The 25635-nt window shown below is 45.3% G+C and overlaps 1 protein-coding gene across 1 annotated transcript in view; it reads left to right on the forward strand.

The window, feature by feature from the left end:
* Window positions 1–1630: 1630 nt before the first annotated feature.
* Window positions 1631–25635, forward strand: part of LOC124554694 — a 30435-nt gene continuing 6430 nt past the window's right edge. Inside the window, exons 1-2 of the mRNA XM_047128319.1 lie at window positions 1631–1692; window positions 22526–22699. Coding sequence (XP_046984275.1) covers window positions 22591–22699 — 109 coding nt within the window. The 5' untranslated portion in view covers window positions 1631–1692; window positions 22526–22590. The remainder of the gene's footprint in view (window positions 1693–22525; window positions 22700–25635) is intronic.

The following is a 25635-nucleotide window of genomic DNA, read 5'->3' on the forward strand; positions in this document are numbered from 1 at the left end:
AGAAATAAAAACTTCGAGGTTTCCCGATGACATGTGATTCTATCAGAGAGAGCAAACGACTTGGAAGAGCAGTTGAACGGAACGGTCAGTGTCTTGGAAAGAGGATTTAAGATTAGCATCAACAAACGCAAAACAAGGATAATGGAATATAGTCGAATGAAATCAGATGATGGTAAGCGAATCAAATTAGGGAAGGAGACACTTAAAGTAGTAGATTAGTTTTTCTATTTGGGCAGCAAAAAACTGATGATGGGCGAAGCAGAGAGGATATAAGCTGTAGACTGGCAATACCAAGAAAAGTATTTCTGAAGAAGAGAAATTCGTTAACATCGAATATCGATCTAAGTGTCAGGAAGTTTTTTCTGAAGGTATGTGTCTGGAGTGTAGTCATGTATGGAAGTGAAATATGGACGATAAACAGTTTAGATAAAAAGAGGCTTTCGAAATGCGGTGCTATAGAAGAATTCTAAGATTAGACGGATCGATCACATAACTAATGAGGAAGCCCTGAATATAATTGGGGTGACAAGAAATTTGTGGCACAACTTGACCAAAAGAAGGGATCGGTTGATTTGACACAGTCTAAGACATCAAGGGATCACCAGTTTAGTAATGGAGGGAAATGTGGTGCTGGGGGGGGGGGGGGGGGGGGGTAAAAACTGTAGAGAGAGACCAAGAGATGAATACAGTAAACAGATTCAGAATGGTGTAGGTTGCAGTGGTTATTTGGGGATGAAGAGGCTTGCACAGGATGGAGTAGCATGGAGAGCTGCAGCAAACCAGTCTTCGGACTGAAGACCACAACAACAACATTGTAGTACGAAATCCACCTTAGCTCCTGAACATTCAGCAGATATGATTGCCGTTGATAATGTACAACCAGGGATTTTTCCGTGTTAAGAGAACTGGAACGGGGTGAACTCAGCCTCGTGAGGCCAGTTGAGAAGTTAAATGAATAAGAAGTGCCGACCCCAACGTTCGGAAAGCTGAGAACGGCTGGGAGAGCGATGTCCTGACCATATGCCCCTCCATATCACATGCAGATGAAGCCATTGGCAGTGGATGATGCAGTGACTAGTTGGAATGGCGTGGTCTTCACAGCCCGATAGTGGAGTTTTTTCATTGTGATCTGAACAATTACGAACGCCTCCAACTGTTGCATTCGTAATCGTCACACTCACCTGTGAATTCACCAGGCAGATTTCACGGCAAGAAAGACACTGAGAGAATAGACGTTCGGAGCGAGGGAATTATGGACATGTTATGAATGTAGCGCTGCTACTGAAAACAACCCGTACAGTAAAGAGCTGTATTTTAAAATCCATTCAGAATGGAGGGTATGTCTGTTTGAAGTTTCTAGCTACGAATGGCCATTTCTGTCACTTCTCAGAGCAGTTATCTGGGATGCCATGTATGGTACTCGTAGATCGGTATCTGTATTTCAACGTTTACTTCCGTTGAATTATTTGTCGACATGACTTAAGGCCCGTAGAAGTAGAACATGTTTAGGAAGGACAGGCAATAACTTACAATTACTGCTTCCCTCTACTGCATAACTAGTGAAGTAATGTTTTAAAAACTGATGTTTTGCAGGACGAAAGAAACCACCCGTAGTCTGCATGCAGCTGAACAAGAAAGGTCTTTTTGTAGAATCCTCCTGCCACATAAAACGAAGTTTTGCATGTGAAACGCGTAAGTATCTTATTTTATATGTCGTTAACTTTTATCTCGTAGCTACCAAATAATATTTTTTCAAGTTATTGTGGTGAACTTCGTTACATTTTTACTTTTCACTGTTAGTGTTAGCAGTTACTATCCAACCATATATTCCTGTTCTTGATTTTACAGACTGATTTAATTAATGTAGTTAATACTTAAAAAAATGTCAAAAACTTTATTGGATGCTCTGTGACGAATAACTGTTTTTGGCTCCTAAGGCAATTCAAGGTGATAACTGACTGTTGCGATAGCGTCGTAGAAAGAAGTAGAGCAGACATACTTAGGATTACTCAACAAGGAGGAAAAATATTACGAAGGCTGCACGCTGCTATGCACAACGAGTCAAGGACCGTTAGTTTTTCTCTTAGAAAAAACGTTAACCATTTAAGGAGACACCGAACATACTCAACATCTACACATGCTATTTCCCAACAATGCATCACATGACGCAACAAAGACATGATTTGTATCAGCGCGCGCTGAGATGATCTACATCTACATCTACATCTACATCCATACTCCGCAAGCCACCTGACGGTGTGTGGCGGAGGGTACCTTGAGTACCTCTATCGGTTCTCCCTTCTATTCCAGTCTCGTATTGTTCGTGGAAATAAGGATTGTCGGTATGCCTCTGTGTGGGCTCTAATCTCTCTGATTTTATCCTCATGGTCTCTTCGCGAGATATACGTAGGAGGGAGCAATATACTGCTTGACTCTTCGGTGAAGGTATGTTCTCGAAACTTTGACAAAAGCCCGTACCGAGCTACTGAGCGTCTCTCCTGCAGAGTCTTCCACTGGAGTTTATCTATCATCTCCGTAACGCTTTCGCGATTACTAAATGATCCTGTAACGAAGCGCGCTGCTCTCCGTTGGATCTTCTCTATATCTTCTATCAACCCTATCTGGTACGGATCCTACACTGCTGAGCAGTATTCAAGCAGTGGGCGAACAAGCGTACAGTAACCTACTTCCTTTGTTTTCGGATTGCATTTCCTTAGGATTCTTCCAATGAATCTCAGTCTGGCATCTGCTTTACCGACGATCAACATTATATGATCATTCCATTTTAAATCACTCCTAATGCGTACTCCCAGATAATTTATGGTATTAACTGCTTCCAGTTGCTGACCTGCTATTTTGTAGCTAAATGATAAAGGATCTATCTTTTTGTGTATTCGCAGCACATTACACTTGTCTACATTGAGATTCAATTGCCATTCCCTGCACTATGCGTCAATTCGCTGCAGATCCTCCTGCATTTCAGTACAATTTTCCATTGTTACAACCTCTCGATACACCACAGCATCATCCGCAAAAAGCCTCAGTGAACTTCCGATGTCATCCACAAGGTCATTTATTTATATTGTGAATAGCAACGGTCCTATGACACTCCCCTGCGGCACACCTGAAATCACTCTTACTTCGGAAGACTTCTCTCCATTGAGAATGACATGCTGCGTCCTGTTATCTAGGAACTCCTCAATCCAATCACACAATTGGTCTGATAGTCCATATGCTCTTACTTTGTTCATTAAACGGCTGTGGGGAACTGTATCGAACGCCTTGCGGAAGTCAAGAAACACGGCATCTACCTGTGAACCCGTGTCTATGGCTCTCTGAGTCTCGTGGACGAATAGCGCGAGCTGGGTTTCTCATGACCGTCTTTTTCGAAACCCATGCTGATTCCTACAGAGTAGATTTCTTGTCTCCAGAAAAGTCATTATACTCGAACACAATACGTGTTCCAAAATTCTACAACTGATCGACGTTAGAGATATAGGTCTATAGTTCTGCACATCTGCTCGACGTCCCTTCTTGAAAACGGGGATGACCTGTGCCCTTTTCCAATCCTTTGGAACGCTACGCTCTTCTAGAGACCTACGGTACACCGCTGCAAGAAGGGGGGCAAGTTCCTTCGCGTACTCTGTGTAAAATTGAACTGGTATCCCATCAGGTCCAGAGGCCTTTCCTCTTTTGAGCGATTTTAATTGTTTCTCTATCCCTCTGTCGTCTATTTCGATATCTACCATTTTGTCATCTGTGCGACAATCTAGAGAAGGAACTACAGTGCAATCTTCCTCTGTGAAATAACTTTGGAAAAAGACATTTAGTATTTCGGCCTTTAGTCTGTCATCCTCTGTTTCAGTACCATTTTGGTCACAGAGTGTCTGGACATTTTGTTTTGACCCACCTACCGCTTTGACATAAGACCAAAATTTCTTAGGATTTTCTGCCAAGTCAGTACATAGGACTTTACTTTCGAATTCATTGAACGCCTCTCGCATAGCCCTCCTCACAGTACATTTCGCTTCGCGTAATGTTTGTCTGTCTGCAAGTCTTTGGCTATGTTTATGTTTGCTGTGAAGTTCCCTTTGCTTCCATAGCAGTTCTCTAACCTGGTTGTTGTACCACGGTGGCTATTTTCCATCTCTTACGATCTTGCTTGGCACATACTCATCTAACGCATTATGTACGACGGTTTTGAACTTTGTCCACTGCTCCTCAACACTATCTGTACTTGAGACAAAACTTTTGTGTTGAGCCAACAGGTACTCTGAAATCTGCTTTTTGTCACTTTTTCTAAACAGAAAAATCTTCCTACCCTTTTTAATATTCCTATTTACGGCTGAAATCATCGATGCCGTAACCGCTTTATGATCGCTGATTCCCTGTTCTGCGTTAACTAATAGTTCGGGTCTGTTTGTCACCAGAAGGTCTAATATGTTATCGCCACGAGTCGGTTCTCTGTTTAACTGCTCAAGGTAGTTTTCAGATAAAGCACTTAAAAAAATTTCACTGGATTCTTTGTCCCTGCCACCCGTTATGAACGTCTGAGTCTCCCAGTCTATATCTGGCAAATTAAAATCTCCACCCAGAACTATAACATGGTGGGGAAATCTATTCGAAATATTTTCCAAATTTTCCTTCAGGTGCTCAGCCACAACAGCTGCTGAGCCAGGGGGCCTATAGAGACATCCAATTACCATGTCTGAGCCTGCTTTAACCGTGACCTTCACCCAAATCATTTCACATTTCGGATCTCCGTCAATTTCCTTCGATACTATTGCACTTCTTATCGCTATAAACACGCCTCCCCCTTCACTGTCCAGCCTGTCTCTGCGGTATACATTCCAATCTGAGTTTAGGATTTCATTACTGTTTACGTCTGGTTTCAACCAACTTTCTGTCCCTAGTACTATATGGGCGTTGTGACCGTTTATTAATGAGAACAGTTCTGGGACCTTTCTGTAGACGCTCCTGCAGTTTACTATTAGCACATTAATATTGTTATTCCCTGTTGCATTTTGCCTACTCCTACCTTGCCGCGTCTCAGGAGGCGTCTTGTCGGGCCTAGGGAGGGAAGTATCTAACCTAAAAAAAACCATGTGCATTTCACACGTACTCCGCTACCCTTGTAGCCGCTTCCGGTGTGTAGTGCACGCCTGACCTATTCAGGGGGACCCTACATTTCTCCACCCGATAGCGGAGGTCGAGAAATTTGCACCCCAGATCTCCGCAGAATCGTCTGAGCCTCTGGTTTAAGCCTTCCACTCGGCTCCAAACCAGAGGACCGCGATCGGATCTGGGAACGATACTACAAATGGTTAGCTCCGATTTCACCCCGCGAGCGAGGCTTTCCGCCTTCACCAATTCCGCCAACCGCCTGTACGAACTGAGGATGACCTCTGAACCCAGACGGCAGGAGTCATTGGTGCCGACATGAGCAACAATTTGCAGTCGGGTGCACCCAGTGCTCTCTATCGCCGCCGGTAGGGCCTCCTCCACATCTCGGATGAGACCCCCCGGCAAGCAGACAGAGTGAACACTGGCCTTCTTCCCCGACCTTCCCGCTATTTCCCTAAGGGGCTCCATCACCCGCCTAACGTTGGAGCTCCCAATAACTAATAAACCCCTCCCCCCGTGTGCCTGCTCGGACCTTGCTGAAGGAGCAGCCACATGTCCACTCACAGGCAGAGCGGGCGATGCCACACGGCCGGCCTCCACATTGACCCTCCGCCTCGTGCGCCGCGAACGCCGCTGAACCCGCCACTCCCCTTGGGGAGAGGGTGGCCCAACCGCGCCCAGTACACGCGAAGATGTCTCGACAGCAGGGACAGTGGGTGAAGCATGTAACACCTGGGGTGTACCTTGCGACGCACCAGACTCCCCACTGCCGCTACACTCCGAGGCAGCAGCCTGAAGACGGCTGACCGCGGCCATCAACACGCTCAGCTGTTCGCGAACAGTGGCCAGCTCCTCCTGCGTCCGTACACAGCAGTCACACATGCTATCCATCCTAAGGAATCAATTTACTGAAGAGAATTAATCAACCTTTAACTAGACTGCTAATTCACTAAAGGCGGCTGTTTATTCACTAAACTGTGGTTGCTAGGCACTTCTTGTAGAAAACAATGAAAATAGCACTACCTGTCTCTGGACTGTATTGAAAACAAACACTAGCACTACTGGCACTATGGTTGACTAAAGGGACTCTCTGACTGTGTTCAAAACAAACACGAAATCTATGGAACTATTAATAGCACTCGACAATTAAAGCTTTGGGGAACAAACCTCATCTCAACCTATAGGACGAGCTTTCGTATAAGAACTTGTGACCCACACTTCGCGATAGTAACAGTGTGTTCAGTCTCGTGCCACGTGAAGCTTAAGCTGTAAACAGAGTGAGCTGCCAATGGCGCAAGTAAAAATGTTGTTTGCAATTCGGACAACTAGTTCAGTCTTGTTGCAGGTTCCTCCTGGCTTACGTAAGCTCAGAGGAACACTCAAAATTTCTTTCACTTACTCGATTTTATGAAATATTATTGCATTACCATATTCATAGGAGCATGGTAAAAACAATTTTGTATTTGTATTTCAAATTTGATACAACGAACTACACATTTTTCCTCATTTATGACTCATCGCGTAGAATACAATAACGGAAGTAACGTGGGAATATCAACAATCAATTTCTTCGAGTGACAACGTGCTCGAGCAGCGATACCTAAATAGTGCTACATGTTAAAAACGAACTTAATTTTCCAAGCATTCTTCTCAGGTTTCTCGTACTAAATGAACTATTGAAGCTAACCAAGCTAAATCATTAATATAGACATTGAGTTACTGTCATATCAGACATTGCTCTCAACGAAACCTGCAGGTTGATCACAGGTTGCTTAAGACCTACCCCAACTGATAAGCTCTACTGCCTGGCTGGAATAGCGCCACCATGGGTACGCAGAACGCCACCATGGGTACGCAGAACAGTGGCTGCCAACAAGGAGAGACTGAAAGTGGAACAGGACAGTGCCCATCCACTGCACGGACATAATACACCACAGCAACGGCTGAGATCGCCAAAGAGCTTCCTGAGAACGTCCGAGAAGCTCACCATTTCACCAGAGAAGGCAAGGCTGGAGTTATGGAAGAAGTCGACGCCTCACCTGCAGACGCCAGAAGCTGAAGAACTACCACCTGGACACAACGAGAACTGGCTGCTGTGAAAATCTTTAAACAGATTACGATCAGGAGTTGGACGATCCAGAGACAACCTGAAGAGATGGGGCTTCATAACAGAAGATAAATCCTGTGATTGTGGACAAGGACAAACCACAAGCCACATGCTTCAGTGCCTTTTGTGCCCTACATCCTGCACAAAGATTGATCTCCTGCAAGCCACTCCAAGCGCCTTGGAGGTTGCAAAGTACTGGGCACATGCAATACAAATACTGATGTGTATGGCTACTGTAAATTGGTATGTTTCTGACTCGAGAATAATAATATCAGTAGAAGCTGAAATACCATGTACAATCCACTGCTTTTTTAAAAAGTAAGTGAATGAAACAAGTTCGGGTACTTTGCAGTGAATTATCGCTAGAATTAAGCTGATGATTGGAGGAAGTAATAGATGGTCCATATGAGATTAAAAAGCATACGGGAACAATCCGGGTGCGTGTATCTGTAGCTCGCAAAACGTGGAAACATCTAAGATAGGCCTGCATCCAGCAATGGACGTAAAATTGATTATGATGGACGCCATAACGATGAATGCCTCTAACAAAGGGAGGCCGCCAATTGTGAAATTCAGATTCGATTCATACTGCGCATAATAAAAGCTCATGGCCAGAGGTGTAATGTGGCAAAGCACCAAGACGCACTTCTCGGCCGTTGTCGAGAAAATCGACATTAACTGTCGCTGCGCTGCCGCTGCGGTGAAATACTCTCTACGAATACAAATTTTCTACAGCGTCGTGGCGCAGCGGTAAGCGCTCGGTTTCGTAATCCGAAGGTCGCCGGATCCAATCCCGCGCCATGCAATTTTTTTAAATTATTTGTTTTTTTGTAATTCAAATGTATATACACACACACACATTATATATAATTTCCGGCAATCAGTTGAAACAATTATGCATATAATAAGTTGTTGAAAGTCGTTTGTCGTGGAAAAATAATTCTTGAAATGAAACACAATATCACAAATAATATTCAAGTGGATACAATTTATTGAAAAGTTCGGTATACACTCGCACATACTTAACAATTAGTGACCAGAAGTAGCTGGAGTATCGCGCGAACCAGAGTGACAGTTATCATAGAAACATGGAGAGCAGAAAACAGCACGACATCGAGTACATCTGATAAACGATGCGTTTTTACAAGAACAATTGTTTTTTAAATTATCTGTTGGGAAACACACCTGATTGACATTCTGAAAAATTGTTCTATCGTTCGTCAGGTTTGATGCATACCACGCGTATCCTATCATATCGGCAAAAATCGGAGAAGACAATTGGTGGTGGACGATGGATTGGATTTTTATACAATCTCTTGAGTTGATGTCACGGTTTCGCTCGATTAAAAAAGCACAATTTTGAAGGCGCTTGATCAAATTTTTTACCTGTCGGTAAAAATACACGTCACACGGTTGGACGAGAGGAGTGCACTTTGGGGGAATGATTTTTATAGTGCACGCTGGTAACTTCTTATCGTCCTGGAACATCTCATCGCATAACGCCGAGTTCGTTTGCCCACCCCAAGAGTCGATCAGAAGGATAAACTCTTTCTTTTGTACGTATGGTTGCAAAGCATTACGCAAGAAGTCCATGAACAAACCCGTTGTTAGTTTACCGGATTTGGAGGATGTAATAACAACGTTGGTATACTTCTTGGCGTACTTGTCGACTGTCTTCTGTACTCTGGGTCCAAACGTACCTGTGGACTCTTGGAGGCATAGGAAAACAAGAGGCAAGACTCGTCCAGACATCGTGATTGAATATTGTGCCGTATACGAATGCGTCACCTTGTTCATGTCGTGTCGGGTTACCAGGACAGCCTTTGACCCTTTTTCGGCGAGAGTTCTGTTGAACAAGGACTGGTACTGGCACCCTGACAAACAAAATATAAAAATATCGTTTATATAAGAAATATACGAAATCTGTGTTGTCTATCATATATCAGATTATCATATTTTATCATCATGTCATACGACATTTGTGAACAGCTCTTTACGTACCTGTTTGATCAGTATTAATTACGAAATCTTTGTCGAAGTTAGTTATCAACGTTCGCGTCTGGATCCGAAATGTGTCCGCTGCGGCCAAAATTTCGTCTTGGGTAGCCGTCTCTTTCCGGGAAACAAATTTTGTGATTTTCCGTTGCCGAATAACATGCTTCTCTTTAAATTCGGTGACCCATGTTTTTGAAGATTTGAAGTTGAAATCTGGGAACTGACTTGCAGCGCCCAAGGCCCACTGCTGCAGGTTTCTGGTAGTAACTTGCTGGAAGTTTAGTCGAGCTTCTACGAAGCGATCATGCACCTATGAATCGATGGTACAATATTTATCAAATTTGCTACCGCCACGTTTGATTTGCTCTTCCCACCTGGATAAATAGCCCATATTTGTCAAACGAGAGCACCCCTTTTTTTGTAGAGTTTTGAGACTCCAGCCTGGATGTTCTTTGGACAGATTTACAGCTCTAATTTTGTAATCCAGAGAAATATAATCGTACCCTTTTTTTTTCTTCTCGTCCGGCTCGTATTCGTCTGATGATTCTTTGGCAATGGGACTCGTTTCAACGACTTCTTAGGCATTATTATCGTCGATTTCATTAATGTATATCAGTTCCTCATCATGAACGAGGGTTTTTTCGGCGAGCATTTGCAGCGTATTCTGGAACATTTCTTTCCCAATTACCATGGCTTCTTCGTTGATTGATGATGACGGTTCTGCTGCGATGCGATTACTGTTACGAAGGAGGCTTTCAAAATACACCAACGCATCTTTCAATTGTTGTTTCGCCACTTCACTGTGTATAGAATCTTCTTCGATCACATCACTTTCATGCGAAGGGCCCGGATCGCTCTCCAATTGTGCCGTCTCCATTTTTCCGTTTGTTTAACAGGATGTACCAAAGCTCTCACGTACGCACTGATTTTCGACGATGTTATAAGTTGCGCTAGGGACCGCACCTACCTTCTTTCGAAGTTAGCAGGCAACTACGCTGTTATGCGACGGCTCGTTTCGGCCCATTCAACATCTGTCCTTCAAGTGCAACGAGCGAGTAACGGAGTTTATATTTCATACCTACCACAGCAAATTTGTGTTCGTGGGGTCTCTATTCTAATTCGAACGTTTGACTTACAATATACGTATTCGTTTCGGAATATCGTTTCTACGTCTTCTTTCAACAACTTATTATATGCATAATTGTTGCAACTGATTGCCGGGAATTATATATAATGTGTGTGTGTGTGTGTGTGTGTGTGTGTGTGTGTGTGTATTCATTTGAATTACAAAAAAACAAATAATTAAAAAAAAAGTTGCATGGCGCGGGATTCGATCCGGCGACCTTCGGATTACGAACCCGAGCGCTTACCGCTGCGCCACGACGCTGTACAAAGTCATTAATCGCAGAGAGTATTTCACCGCAGCGGCAGCGCAGCAACAGTTAATGTCGATTTTCTCGACAACGGCTGAGAAGTGCGTCTTGGTGCTTTGCCACATTACACCTCTGGCCATGAGCTTTTATTATGCGCAGTATGAATCGAATCTGAATTTCACAATTGGCGGCCTCCCCTTGTAAATGCAAAACATAAATTTCTGCTTCTTATCGAAAATCCAAATTTGCCGCACAATACAGAGACCTACAATCATTTTCTAAGGGGTTGAGAAGCGTATAGCGAACACCTATTGCGATATTACTACACAGTTAACTTAATGTCTGTTAATTAAGAGTACGAGAACACATATTAGTGCCTACCTTTCACCTTAATGCCGGCATGAACTCTGCTTGAGACACTTTAAATGTGTTGTATGAATGTCTGTTGAGGAAAAACAACTCACTCTTCCACAAGAGCCGAAACCAGAGGAGGTAGTGACGTTGACGCTGCGGTGCGGATCGAAGTCGACACTCTAACTCATCCCAAAGATTGGATTCACTTCAGGATTTCGGGCAAGACAGTCCATTTCAACAATGTTATGTCCACAAGCCTTGTCTCACAGATGCTACTTTATGAAAGAATGCATTGTGTCCCAACTATTCCTCTACTGTACACATTACGTAATTCCATAACATGCTTTCATATCCTTCTGCATTTAGCGTTTTCTTAAATGCAATAAGGGGACCACACCCCAACAACTAGAAAACCTCGCACACCGCAACACTACGTCTTCCGTGCTTCAATGTTGGCACTACACTTACACTATGTGATCAAAAGTATCCGGACACCCCAACAATCATGCTTTTTAATATTAGGTGCATTGTGCTGCCACCTACTACCAGGTACTCCACATCAGCGACCTCAGTAGTCATTAGACATGGTGAGAGAGCAGAATGGGCGCTCCGCGAAACTCACGGACTTCGAACGTGTTCAGGTGATTGGATGTCACTTGTGCCATCCGTCTGTACGTGAGATTTCCACACTCCTAAACATCCCTAGGACCACTGTTTCCCATGTGATAGGGAAGTGGGAACGTGAAGGGACACGTACAACACAAAAGCGTACAGGACGACCTCGTCTGTTAACTGACAGAGACCGCTGACAGTTAAAGAGGGTCGTAGAGTGTAATATGCAGACATCTATCCAGACCATCACACAGGAATTCCAAACTGCATCAGGATCCAATGCAAGTACTATGACAGTTAGGCGGGAGGTGAGAAAACTTGGATTTTATGGTCGAGCGGCTACTCATAAGCCACACATCACGCCGGTAAATGCCAAACTCTCCTCACTAGGTGTATGGACGATTGAACAATGGAAAAACGTTGTGTGGAGTGATGAATCAAGGTACGCAATGTGGTGATCCGATGGCAGGATGTGGGTATGGTGAATGCGCAGTGAACTTCATCTGCCAGCGTGTGTAGTGCCAACAGTAAAATTCGAAGGCGGTGGTGTTATGGTGTGATCGTATTTTTCATGGAGGTGGCTTACACCCCTTCTTGTTTTGCGTGACACTATCACAGCACAGGCCTACACTGATGTTGGTTCCCACTGTTGAAGTGCAATTCGGGGATAGCGATTGCATCTTTCAACACGATCGAGCACCTCTTCATAATGCACGGCCTGTGGCGGAGTGCTTACACGACAATAACATCCCTGTAATGGACTGTCCTGCACATAGTTCTGACCTGAATCCTATAGAGCAACTCTGCGATGTTTTGGAGTGCCGACTTCGTGCCAGGCCTCACCGACCGACATCGATACGTCTCCTCAGTGCAGCACCCCTTGAAGAATGTGCTGCCATTCCCGAAGAAACCTTCCAGCACCTGACTGAACATAAGCCTGCGACAGTGGAAGCTGTCACCAAGGCTAAGGGTGGGCCAACACCATATTGAATTTCAGCATTACCAATGGAGGGCGTCACGAACTTGGAATTCATTTTCAGCCAGGTGTCCGGATACTTTTGATCACATATTGTATGAGTTGGTAACGTCCTCCAGGCATTCGCAAACCGAAACCGTCGGATTTTCATACAGTGTAGAGTGACATCACTCCAGGTCATTCGTTTCTAGTCATCCACTGTCCAGTGGCGTTCCCTTTACACCACCTCAAGAGTTGCTTAGCATTGACTACGGAAAAGTGTGGCATGCTCGACCATTGCACTTGACTCTTTAACCCCTGAAGCACAGTCATTGTACTAGCTGGACTGCTGGTAGCACTTTGGAATTCACGAGTTATTTCTTCCACTGATTTCATGCGATTTTCTACAACCACCCTGTGCTCGATGGTCCCTGACTACCTGGTCTTGGTTTATCTGTGGTTTAAGAACATAGATTCGCAGGTTGTCTCGGAATTGTAATAGTTAAGTCGGCCATATACCGCTTTCAGTACTGTAGAGGCAGTTTCTGTACATGGGCTATCGCCTGTGTTTGTCACACTTACACCACGGATGGTTTGAAAAGGGACACACCACCAAGACATAAAAAATAGATACTTCTCAATGCAACTTATGTCGAAGCTACAAACAATTATTTCAGTTAGCTGTGGTTGTTCCTTCGCGTTTCCACTTCACTATTACCACATCACCAACAGTCGATTTGTACAACTTTAGAAGGATTGAAATATTCCTGGCGTATATAATACTCGGGTGGCATCCAGTGACTAGCCCACATTCGAAGTCACTGAGATCTACGGACCAACCCATTGTGCTGATACTGCATCTCTACTGACAGCCCAATACTCCCCGCCTCCTTTTGCACTGGTGGGTCCTCTTTTCGTGACGTCTAGTACTCAGTTCCTCAACACGTACGAGTGTGTGGAATTTTTTTTATCTAGTAGTGTATTCCTCAGACACCTAAATTGCTAATAAATTCCAGTAATTATCTCTGAATACATCAGGACTCGTAGTCGTCCAGCGTTTTTCTTCTTTGGTCATCAACCATCAGGTTGACTGCCAGCAACTCGCCATGTTTTTCTGTCACTGGCATTCCTCATGACAGCAGTACAGGTGGTTCAGCTCGTATCCACTGTTGTGACCGACAATTTGCAATTTTTCACAAACACAACTTTTATTGATGAAAGTTCACAAGGTTGATGACCAAACAACAAACGAAAGGTAATAATAAAGATGCCAGTAAAAGTCTTCTAATTGAGGCAAACAAAAGGTCACTTCTAGTTTTCCACAAAGGCTCGTGGTAACACATACATACTAGTGAGAGCCCAATTCAGAGATGAAGATGTAATCTTCAGCGGTCGAAGTACACAAGATCAGCATCCGGAGTGAACTGAACTTCAGGGCTGGTTCTAGCCCCTAAATAGCTGTCTCCAGCCAATCAGGTTTTCGCATAGTGATACTTCCTGCAGCCCGTGGCTCGAGCTCCCTCTGCAGGAAGTGTGCTCGGAATGTCTGTTTCCATTATCTTGTATGTAAATAGCCGGTGTTTACCATGGTGCTTTTGGTACCCCTTGGCCATAGACAACTTTGTCCTCTGTGATGTAATATGGGGTGCCAGCCCTCAGGGTCTGCCTTGGCTCCAGCATAACACCCCTCCTGCCTTGGAAAAGCTGGTGCGGCACAAGCGACCACAGGGGAGAGAGTACCAATATAGCCTGGTGCCATAGGCTGATCTGCAGCTAAGTCCTCCTGAAGGAGGCGGTGGAACCTGGCCGCCAGAGAGTAGGGCACTGCCATCCGCACGAGGCGGCTGCAATGCCGCACCAGTGCCAGTTGTGAGGTGACGTCAGGCTGGGCAAGTGGCATGGGGACATCCACGTCATCCAACTGAGGCGGCGCTGAAGAGAGCCCAGGAAGCGGCTTCAGTGGAAAGTCCTGGAGCTGTCCCAGGTCCAGAGTATGCGTCAGTGCTGGGCTAGCAGCTGGGAAGATCATTTACCAACTGAGGAGAGGGTATCAAGGAAGGGACCAGCAATGGGAGAGAGAGAGGAGCTGGCGTTTGGGGCTGGGGCCGCTCGAGGAAATGAGGATGCAGTTGGTTGCGGTGACCCGAAACCACCCTGTCATCCAGGCATACGTTGAACACTTGTCGACCATGGGGCTGGATAATGACCCCTGGAAGCCAGCTGGGCCGGGGCCTGAATCCGTGAGCCCTCTCCTTGGAGCCGGATGAATATCAGGAAGCGCCTGGCAGGGGGTGAGGTCCAACCTGTGGCAGAAGGAGATGGAGTAGGGTCCATGGCTGGTGACTATGGAGCAGTTCAGCTGGACTAATGTCACCCACCGGCATGGCCCTGTCGGTACTGAGAAATAATGTAAGAGCTTCTTCCAGAGAACGGTCCTCCATGTACTTCTTCGTCTGAGTTTTAAAAGTGTGAACAAGGTGCTCCGCCTCTCCATTGGATTGGGGATGGAAAGAAGGGGTAAAGGTGTGGTGGATACCATTATCATGGCAAAATTTGGCGAACTCTTGACTACGAAATTGCGGGCCATTGTCTGATACCAAGGTGACAGGAAGGCCTTCAATAGAAAATATTTTTGACACGGCCATGATGGTATTCTCTGTGGTGATAGTGGAGCATCAGATAATGAAAGGGAAGTGGCAGTAGGCATTCGTGACAAGTAACCAGTAAGCACTGAGGAAGGGTCTTGCAAAATCCACATGGTTGTGTTCCCATTGAAGGGAAGCGGCTGGCCAGGATAGGAAGGACCGGTGTGGTGTGGGCCCGGGTACACTGCTGACAACCCTGGACCATGCGCTCTGCTTCCGCTGTCGTGCCTACCCAGTAGACATGGCGACTTGTGTGGGTTTTCATCCGGGCAATACCCCAGTGACCTTGATGTAAGATGTGGAGAATCAGGGGACCACAGGGAAGTTGGTACAATGACTCGTAGATTGGCGTTATTTTCTGCATGGAGGAGCACCCTGTTGAAGGCCACCAGTTGATGGTGGATGGAGAACAAGAATCAGAGGTCAGCCTGGGCGCGAGGCAGAGGAAGTGTCAGCCAGCTATGGAGAACATAGTGATGCAACAGATGGAGGAGAAGATCTGTGGTCGTCGCTGCGGCCACCCTCTCAGCTGTGACGGGGAATGCAGCTAACGCATCCTGTATGTCTTCATCGGCCTGAAAAATTAGGAGGACCGATGAATCAAATGCCGAATCCTGGCTGGAGGGGAGCCGAGACGAGGCATCATTGTTGGCATGGTGGGACGTGGGCCACAAATGGATGGTGTACTTAAAACATGAAAGCAATAGGATCCTTCGCTGCAGGCAGTGGGATATCTTCGTGGGTAACTGGGATGACCGGGAAAATAAGGCCATGAGGGGCTTATGGTCAGTGATTAAGCGAAAAGAAGTACCATAAAGGTACGAGAGGAATTTGGTACAGGCAAACACGATGGCTAGGGCCTCCTTCTCAATTTGGGAATATTTGCATTGGACCTCTGTAAGGGATTTAGATATGTATGCCACCGGGCGTTCCAATCCATCTGGGAGATGGTGCAAAAGGACAGCCCCAACACCATAGTCTGAGGCATCCGTAGCCAAGAGGAGAAGAAGAGAGGGGTTATATGGCATGAGACACGCTGCAGAGTGCAACCTCCACTTTAAGGTTTGGAAAGCCGATTCATAAGCCAGGGACGAATGAAAAGGCACGTTCTTTTGACATAGGTGATGGAGGTGCGTCGCAATGTGGGCGGCGGAGGGAATGAACTTTCGGTAGTAATACCCAGGAAAGACTGCAGTTGGTGGACGTCACACGGACGAGGAAGGGCCGTTATAGCAGCGATGTGGGAGGAGGTAGGCGATATGCCATCATGGGTAATGATGTGACCCAGGTAGGAGATAGCAGGTTGAAAAGAGGAGCATTTATCAAGGTTGCATTTTAGGCCTGCGGTTCGCGGGCGCAGGAACAATAGTGCAGATGACTGAGATGTTCATCTGCAGTACGGCCGGTGACGACGATGTCGTCCAGATAGTTTATACAACCTGGCACATCCCGCAAAATCTGTTCCACGTAACGCTGAAAGATGGCTGGTGCACTAGTGATGCCATATATGAGGCGGTTCAACCAGAACAGCCCAAACGTTGTGTTGACGATGGCCAAGTGAGTAGAAGGCTCATCTAAAGGTATTTGGAGGTAGGCATCGGCAAGATCGATCTTCGAAAAAAATTGTCCCCCTGCGAGCTTGGAGAACAGGTGCTCAGGGCATGGGAGGCGATAGTCTTCAACCTGTAGCTGAGGGTCAAGCACAGCCTTGAAGTCGCCACAAACTCGAAGACGCTCATCTGGTCTCTTGAGGACGACCAAGGGTGCCGCCCACGAACTGTAATGGACTGGAGTGACGACTCCCTCCATGGTGAGACGGTCCATTTCTTGTCGGAGAGGCTGCTGGAGGGCATGGGGAACCTGCCATGTCCAGAAGTACTTCAGGCGGGCAACTGTTTCACCTGGAGTGATGCATGAAAATCTTGAGCACAGCCGACACCCGGCGAGAAGAGGTCCTGGAATTCCATGCACAAGGTATCGACTGCCAGGAATGGAACCTGGGAAGACACCAGATGAACATTGTCGTTGATGGCGAAACCAAAGGCCCAGAAGGCATCCAACCCAAAGAGATCCACCATGGTCGCATTGTTGACCACAAGGAAGGTAACTTGCCGGCGAACCGATTTATACATGACGGAAGCCGTGATCTGACCCAAGAGGGCGATCGCTTGCTTATCATAAGTAAGGAGACGCTGAGGTGTGGGCGCCAGGTCGGGGGGGGGGGGGGGGGCGCCCCAGTCTTCGCATAAGAGGAATAGTTGATCAGTGAGACCGCTGCTCCGGTATCCACCTGAACGTCGATCATCAGCTTGGAAGATCCCGAAGACAGCACCTGGTTGATATCCATGGGTATAGCCCCCCAACGGTCATTGGCCGGATGAGGAGGGGGCTGCCGAGATCGGCAGACAGAACTGACATTTCCGTTACAGGTAGACACTGCACAATACGTCTACCTGTCAGGGCAGTCGTCCCATGCATGGTTCTTAAAGCATCCCGGGAGGACGGCAGCCGGAGGACTAGCGGCGCTGCCGAGAGCGCGGGGGCCTCCGTGCACCGACGGTCTGCGCCAGACCCATGGAGCCGTCCGAGGGTGCGAAGTCCTGGACAGGGCGGCCACGCTGTGGACGCTGTGCAGAACAGGACGGTCGGCGCTGGTCATCGGAACGGACGGCGGCAACATCTTCGACCTCCACCAGTGATGCGACGGGCTCCGAGGCGTCGTTGTCGCGGATGGCCGCTACTTCCGCCCTGGATTCCAAACGCTTGTCGGCCGCCATAGAAACTTCGTACTTGAATGCTAGATCAATGACCTGGTCCAGAATAGGATCGTCGAGTCCGAGGGCGTCGCGCCAGAAAGCTGCATCAGGGGCGGCCTGGATGAGGTGGTCGCGGACCATGTCGTCCTCATAGGATTATTTGGAGACTCGTGTGTTGAAGTGACATTTCCGGCTGAGACCTAGTAGTTCCGCTGCCCACTGGCGATAGGACTGACCAGCCTTCTTGCGACACTGGTAAAATTCGACACAGGCAGCCAACACGTGGAACTGTCATCGATAGTATGCCACGAGAACCTCACAAATCTGGGAGAAAGTCAAAGAATCCGGAGGTCGAAGTTGGAGTTTCGTCAAGAGAACGTACACTTTGGACTGGTTCCAGGACAAAAAGTAGGAACGACGAGCAGCCTCTTGGACAACCTGCTGGATTTGAAACTGCTACTGGAGCTGCTTCTCGTATGTTTCCCAGTCTTCAGCATCCTCGTTGAAATCGGGAAACGGCGGGGGCGGCGGAAATGGGCGGTTTTGGAAGAGTTCCGTAAATAAACGTTCCTGTGTATCCTGAGATTTCTTTCAAAACTGTTGAAAACCTTGTAGTAAGTCGTGCACACTTTGGAGCAGCTGTTGAAGTACAACTTCCACCATGAGGAAGAAACATACAGGCACCAACTCGTCGTCGCTAGTGTTGTGACTGACAACTCGCAATTTTTCACAAACACAACTTTTATTGATGGAAGTTCACAAGGTTGGTGACTGAACAACAAACGAAAAGTAACAATAACGATGCCAGTAATAGTCTCCTAATTGAGGCAAACAAAAGTTCACTTCTAATTTTCCACAAACGTTCGTGGTAACACACACATACTAGTGCGAGTCCAATTCAGAGATGAAGACGTAGTCTTCAGCAGTTGAAGTACACGAGGTCGGCATCCGGAGTGAACTGAACTTCAGGGCGGGTTCTAGCCCCTAAATAACTGTCTCCAGCCAATCAGGTTTTGGCGTAGTGATACTTCCTGCAGCCCGTGTCTCGAGCTCCCTCTGCAGGAATTAGTGCTCGTAATGTCTGTGTCTCGTATGTAAATAGCCGGTGTTAACCATGGTGCTTTTTGTACCCCTTGAACATAGACAACCTCATCCTCTGTGGTGTAATATGGGTTGCCAGCCCTCAGGGACTACCTTGGCTCCAGCATAACATCCACCATGATATTACAGTCTTGGTTTGTCTGCTGCATTCTTCCCCTGTACTGTACCTTCGATGATACTCTTGATGACACCATACATATCAGCAGATGGACGATCCACATGTCCCTTCTGTGTTTTATAAGCTTGCAAAGACATTACTTCTATTCCTACACTCGCCAGAGCAAGTTCTCTTTTGATGCCTTGTCTACCAGGCAATCTACACAGTGTGTCCCAGTTCCGTTAGGACTGCTTGTGTGAAATTCCGAACTGCAAATGCTATGACGTGGTTAACTGTGGCGTTACGATCCTCGAAATTTCAACAACAGCTGTGAAGAAGGTCAAAGTGCCAGTTTCATTGCAGCAGGCGTTCCGGTCACGAATGTAACAGTACGTGTCTGACACTTGTCGTAAAAAGGCGGTGGAGCAGCGAGGCTACAGTAACTTTTTTGAATCTCCCATCGTTTGTGGGCGAGGACTGATCACATTCGACCCGAGTACCGAGAGGCAGGATCCTGGTCGCTCGTCCAAGACAATGCCCCAACCCACAAAGTGAAGATCGTGTGCACGTTTTTGGCCAGAAAATGGATCACAGTCCTGGATTACCCGCTGTATTTGCCGGATTTGACCCCAGCCGACTTATGGTTGTTTCTTTAATCGAAATTGGCAATGAAAGGGCACAATTACTATTAAACTGAGAAAATGCAAGAAAGTTTCACTGCAGTACTAAATCGAATTCCAAAAAAGGACTATAGCGTCTGTTTCAAAATACTTTTAAAACGATTTTAGCTGTCTACTGATTCAGGAGGAGACTATTTTGAATAAATACAAAGATTTTGTGGAATATAATCCGTGACTTTTCTTTTTCACAGCCACTCTCCTAACGGAATTGCGACACACTGTGTATAGTATTCTGCGGTAGCACCACACCTCGGAGGTCATTATTTTGTGTTTTTCTGCTTCTCCGTGTGTCCAACATGTTTCACTTCCGCACAGTAGCAAATAAACCTCTTTATAAGATATTTCCAGAGATGTTTGCATATGCAGCTAGATGTAAAAATGTTTCTTCTTTTGTTAAAAGGAGCCCTTCTCTGGTAGGTGCGGCTTGCAATATCCTTCTGATCTTCCATTTGACGTAATTTTGCACTGTAAGTGTGTGAAGGATTCGATGATGTCTAGTAGCTCATTGTTAAGTGAGCATTGAATAAGTATGTTTTGTCTGCTCACCTTTACTATTTATGTTTTAGAGTTAACAGGTTTCATGTTACAGCAAGAGTTGTAACCATGTACTTTAATTTCTCCTATAGCTACGTTATAGAGTGTTGTTAATTAAGTACCTCCGAAATTTCATAAGACGGCTGCGCCAAAAGTACAAGACATAAACAAAAATCGCGCTTATCAGTGAAAAGATATTTCAATTCGTAATATTTTGACAAACGGCTCGCAATTAGGGGCAAACGTGTCAGAACATGTAGACAAATCGTCCGATCCGTATCTTCGCATCGAATTGATTCGGACCTGCAGGTAGGCGACCCTACAAAAAGAGTTCCCTAGCTTCCGCTGCCATTAAGCCTTCCTCGACTTCAATGAATTGCATGCATGTAAACCACTTGCTGACAACATGTCGACATTTCTTCCTTTTACAGCAGAGATAAATAACTGAATAATACCGGTTTAATGCGATTTATCTCCTGACATGTAATTCTGGTTTCTTGATGTAGGTACACTTGCTTATTATGCACGCGTATGAAGTAGATGGAAAGACTGGGATGACTTTTTTGATGTTCCACATGTTCCCATTCTGCAGTACACTAGATTTTCAAATTAATTTTTGGGGTTAAGTTCCTTGTTTTAAGTTAGAATTTTACATACTAACGTCTTTTATTGTAATAAACATTTTTACATGTTTCTGGATAATATTTGACTTTTGCATAGTTGCATTACTCAGTTATCTTCATCTGCATAACGATTTGCCGTTGTTATTGGCCATGATGATATAGACGATAGATTTCTTGATGTCATCCATTTTCTTGTTATTTATAGGCAGTACCGATATGAAGGATATCTCTGAAGGGAGTTCCAGGGGCTGTACAGCTTTTCTCAGCCTAAAAATATCCATATTCAAGCCAGTAATATTCATGTTGCACTTAACACTATCCGGATTTTCAGCTGAAAAGGTCAATTCATGGTATTTTGAAATGGAGAGAGACCTTTTCAGGTGTCTCGGAACAACTTTACTACTCTAATCATCGCTCAGGCAGGTTCTTTTGTAGAATGTAGGCCACTAGAAACTGCAGTCTATACAATAATCCATCTTCATTTGAACAATGGAAAACGTCTTCTCGTTTTTTGAGGAATGTTTTATGAGTTCAACAATGCCATCCACTGTGTAGTATCTTTCCCCCTTCCACAAACATATCCCGAACTAGTTCGCTATCTGCAGTAAACGTAAAACTGACGGCGTTGCCAAACCCGTTTATCGCGCAGGCAGGTTTCCTTTTGGGGGTAAACAGTGCAGTGATCCACTCAGAACCAAAATAGTAAAAAAAACGGAGATTTATAAATTTCTGTCTAGCTGCTTTCTGCAGTAAGCGATTCATGTGCTCTTCCGCCCGTATTGACATTTGCAGCGACACAGCCGCTGCACATATTGAACACATGCAGTGAGAGTTAAAAACTTGAAGAGATACTCCATCCACTGATATTTGTCTGTTTGCTGTATGTCTTCTAGTTTCCGCATAATTACGAATAACGCTGTATAATAAATTTTATATTGATAGATTTTCAAAAACTATAATATAATTTAATCGTCCGCAGCTCGTGGTCGTGCGGTCCCGCGCCCGGGTTCTCGGGTTCGATTCCCGGCGGGGTCAGGGATTTTCTCTGCCTCGTGATGACTGGGTGTTGCGTGATGTCCTTAGGTTACTTAGGTTTAAGTAGTTCTAAGTTCTAGGGGACTGATGACCATAGATGTTAAGTCCCATAGTGCTCAGAGCCATTTTTATAATTAAATCAATCTTGCTTCCTCCCACGCACGGTGTAAATAATGTTTCACTACAGGTTACATTTCGAATTCTATGTATACTTTGCAAGAGTTATATTCTATAAGGTATAATGATTCAAAACTTTCACAGAGCATGATTGTTTTAGGGGCAGATTCCAATGTCTGAAAATAAGATTATATTTCTCTCACAAATTCCTTCTTATTATTGTTCATAAGGTAATAAGACTAGGTAATTCAGTATCTATATGTCATAACGGAATACAGAATTTTCTTATGCCTCCTGTAAAACTACCTAAAGTTCAAACCTCGGGCTGTCCTTTAGGTACACTTTAATAACATTTTACGATGGTTCTGCTTGGTAATAAATTGTTTTACAGGAACTGTGGCATATTTGTGGTTTCAGGCGCTAACGTATCACTACTAGAAACAGAAAAACTAACCTTCGGTAATGTTAATTACCTTGTTGTCATGAACAAGCTTATTTGGGACGAGGCCTCGGAAATATGTAGGCACAACAATGGACAACTCGCTCAACTGGATCCGTCGGAGAATCAGAGGCTGAATGGCATAGGAAAAGGTGAGTTTTAATTTTAACATCAGACTAAGCAACCTCATATGTTGCATGATACTGGCTGTAATAACATCGTTCTAAAAACGACTGTCACTATACTTCATGCAACTATTCCATTAGTTAACTTATAACTTGATCTCATAACGTGACAATCTGTTATGGCTGTTTTTGTTAAAATAGCAAGTATAAGGGGCGTTCAAAAAGAAACGAGCCGGAGGCATAATTACAGAAACCAGTGCCTCTATGATAGAAGTATTGATCCTGGATGTTGAGACACTTGTCCCACTGTGACACAAGGCGGTGAATGGCTGTATCATAAAATTCCCGGGACTGCGATGTTAACCAGTTCCGCACGTACAGCTGGACGTCGTCGTGCGAGGTGAATATTTTGCCCTTGAGAGCCTTTACCAAAAATGGCGTAATCACAGGGAGAGAGGTGCGGACTGTATGGAGGGTGGCCGAAAACCTCCCGTTTGAATTTCTGCAGGAGTGCCGCGACTGTGTTGACCGTATGAGGTTTTGCATCGTCGTGGAGCAGAATGACCCCACAGGTGAGATTGCTTGGTCGTTTTGATTTGATCGCTTGGCGAAGGGTGGTCGAGGTTTGCGAGTAACGCTGGGCATTCGCTGTTGTCCCGTGCTGCAGCAAGTGAATCAGAAGGGAGCCATCTTGGTCAAAGAAGAATGTCAACATAACTTGTGTGGATGGCCTTTGATTTTTTTGGTGGTGGTGACCCTGGACGCTTCCACTGTAGACTTTTTCGTTTTGATTCTGGTTCGAAGTGATGACACCATGACTCATCTCCAGCCACCACTCGTGCCAGGAACGCATTCCCTTCCCGGGCATAGCACTGCAGATTAGCGAGACAGTGGGCCATTCGACATGCTTCCTGGTGTGGTTAAAGACTGTGGGGCACCCATTGGGCACACACTTTGTGCATGTGCAGTCGTTACTTCATGATGGTATGGACATTTCCGACACTCAATCCGACCAAGGCGGCAATGGCTTTCACTGTCACTTGGCTCTCCTTGGTAATGAGTGCATCCACCAGCTGGATGACGTCATCGGTAATGCAGTGTGGTGCTCCAGATTGCGCATCATCGGATAACGACACCCGTCCTTCCCTGAAGCGATTGTACCACGCCTTGACCCTTGCAAGGGACATGCAGTGTTCGCCGTACACTTGTCACATTCGTCGATGAATGTCCCTTCCTCCTACTCCTTCCGCTGTCTGAAAATGAACATCACGTCATTGCTCTTCTTTTGACACCTCCATGTTACTGTTTGCAATGCAACTGGCAGCGTTGGACGGTTGATGCATGCTGCTGCTAGCTCTTTATAGTCACGTGACGTGCACTCGTGCCCTCTAGCGAAGGGCTGTGAACTTCCACGCTTTGGTCGAAACCACACCTCGTTACACACCCCACGATATTACCCTCCTGTCACCAGTTTGCGCATTCCAGACTCCGGCTCGTTTCTTTTTGAACACCCCTTGAAAATTTCCAGAACACACCGAGAAAAAACTACCATCTGATCTAACATTCTTTTTACAAAATATTTCACCCGTAGTGGAGTGCTTATCTACATTTATATACATACCTCGCAAACTACCGTACAGTGCGTGGCAGAGGGTACCAAGTACCCCTACTACTAATATCCTTTCCTGTTCCATTCCAAATAGAGCGAGGGATAATAGGACGGCCTATATCCTACTGTACGAGTCCCAATTTCTCCTACCTTGTCATCGTGGTGCTTCCGCGAAATGCATGTTGGCGGCAGTATATCTTTTCCAGTCAGCTGCATATGCCAGTTCCCTAAATTTTCTCAGTACTGTTCCTCAAAAAAGAACGTCGCCTTCCCTCCTGGAATTCCTGATTGAGTTCCCGAAGCATCTCCGTGATACTCGAGAGTTGTTCTAACGTAAGGTAACAAATCTATCAGCCCTTCACTAAATTGCTTCAATGTCTTTCTTTAATCCGACCTGGTGTGGACACTAAACACTCGAGCAGTATTCTCTACTATAATCCTTACATGCTCGTTCCATTTCATATCGCTTTCAATAGTTATGCCTAGTGCTTAATCGGAGTAACTGTGTCAAGCAGCACGCTATTAATGCTGTATTTGACATTACAGGTTTGATTACTGGCTCATCTATACTAACTAACATTTTTCTACATTTAGAGCTAGCTGCCATTCGCCACACAAATTAGAAACTTTATTTAAATCGTCTTGCATCCTCCTACAGCCACACAACGACTGCACCTTGCCGTACACCACAGTATCAGCAGCAAACGGCTGCGGACTGCTGCTCTCTCTATCCGCCAGATCATTTACGTACACAGAAAATAACAGTTTCCCTGGGAATTCCTGACAACACCTTTGTCTCTGATGAACATCGAGAGCTGAAACTGACTAGATAAAATATAAACAGTACTGATTTTGCTATTTTGCCAAAAACTGACATGTTGAGCCCGTGGCTATGTACAAAATATAGGTTGACTCTTACACAGAAGATTACAGCAACGAGTCACTTTTTAAACGCTATTTATTTATTTAGACACCGCCGTTACCGGTTTCGAAGCGATAGGTTTGTCTTCAGAGCGCTAGTTCACGTTTCACATTACATTTCGTGTTTTGTTTCCCCACCTGACGAAACTTCCTTGGGGTGGCGATGCCCTGCAACGAAAACAAGATGTGAAACAACGTCTTTTCAATTGTAACTGTCCCTCACGACGATTTTAAGTGATGTAAACAAATTATTATTATTAAATGGAAGATGTTTCGGTTACCTACAATGAAGAATCCACGCCATTACGTTCCAGTGCAGGTTGCTTATCATCTTGCAACATCCAAAACTGTGTAATGCACTTTTTTGTGTATATATATGTATAGAAAAGTGCATATATATATATATATATATATATATATATATATATATATA

This window comes from Schistocerca americana, chromosome X (genome assembly GCF_021461395.2).
Source record: "Schistocerca americana isolate TAMUIC-IGC-003095 chromosome X, iqSchAmer2.1, whole genome shotgun sequence".
NCBI lineage: Eukaryota > Metazoa > Arthropoda > Insecta > Orthoptera > Acrididae > Schistocerca > Schistocerca americana.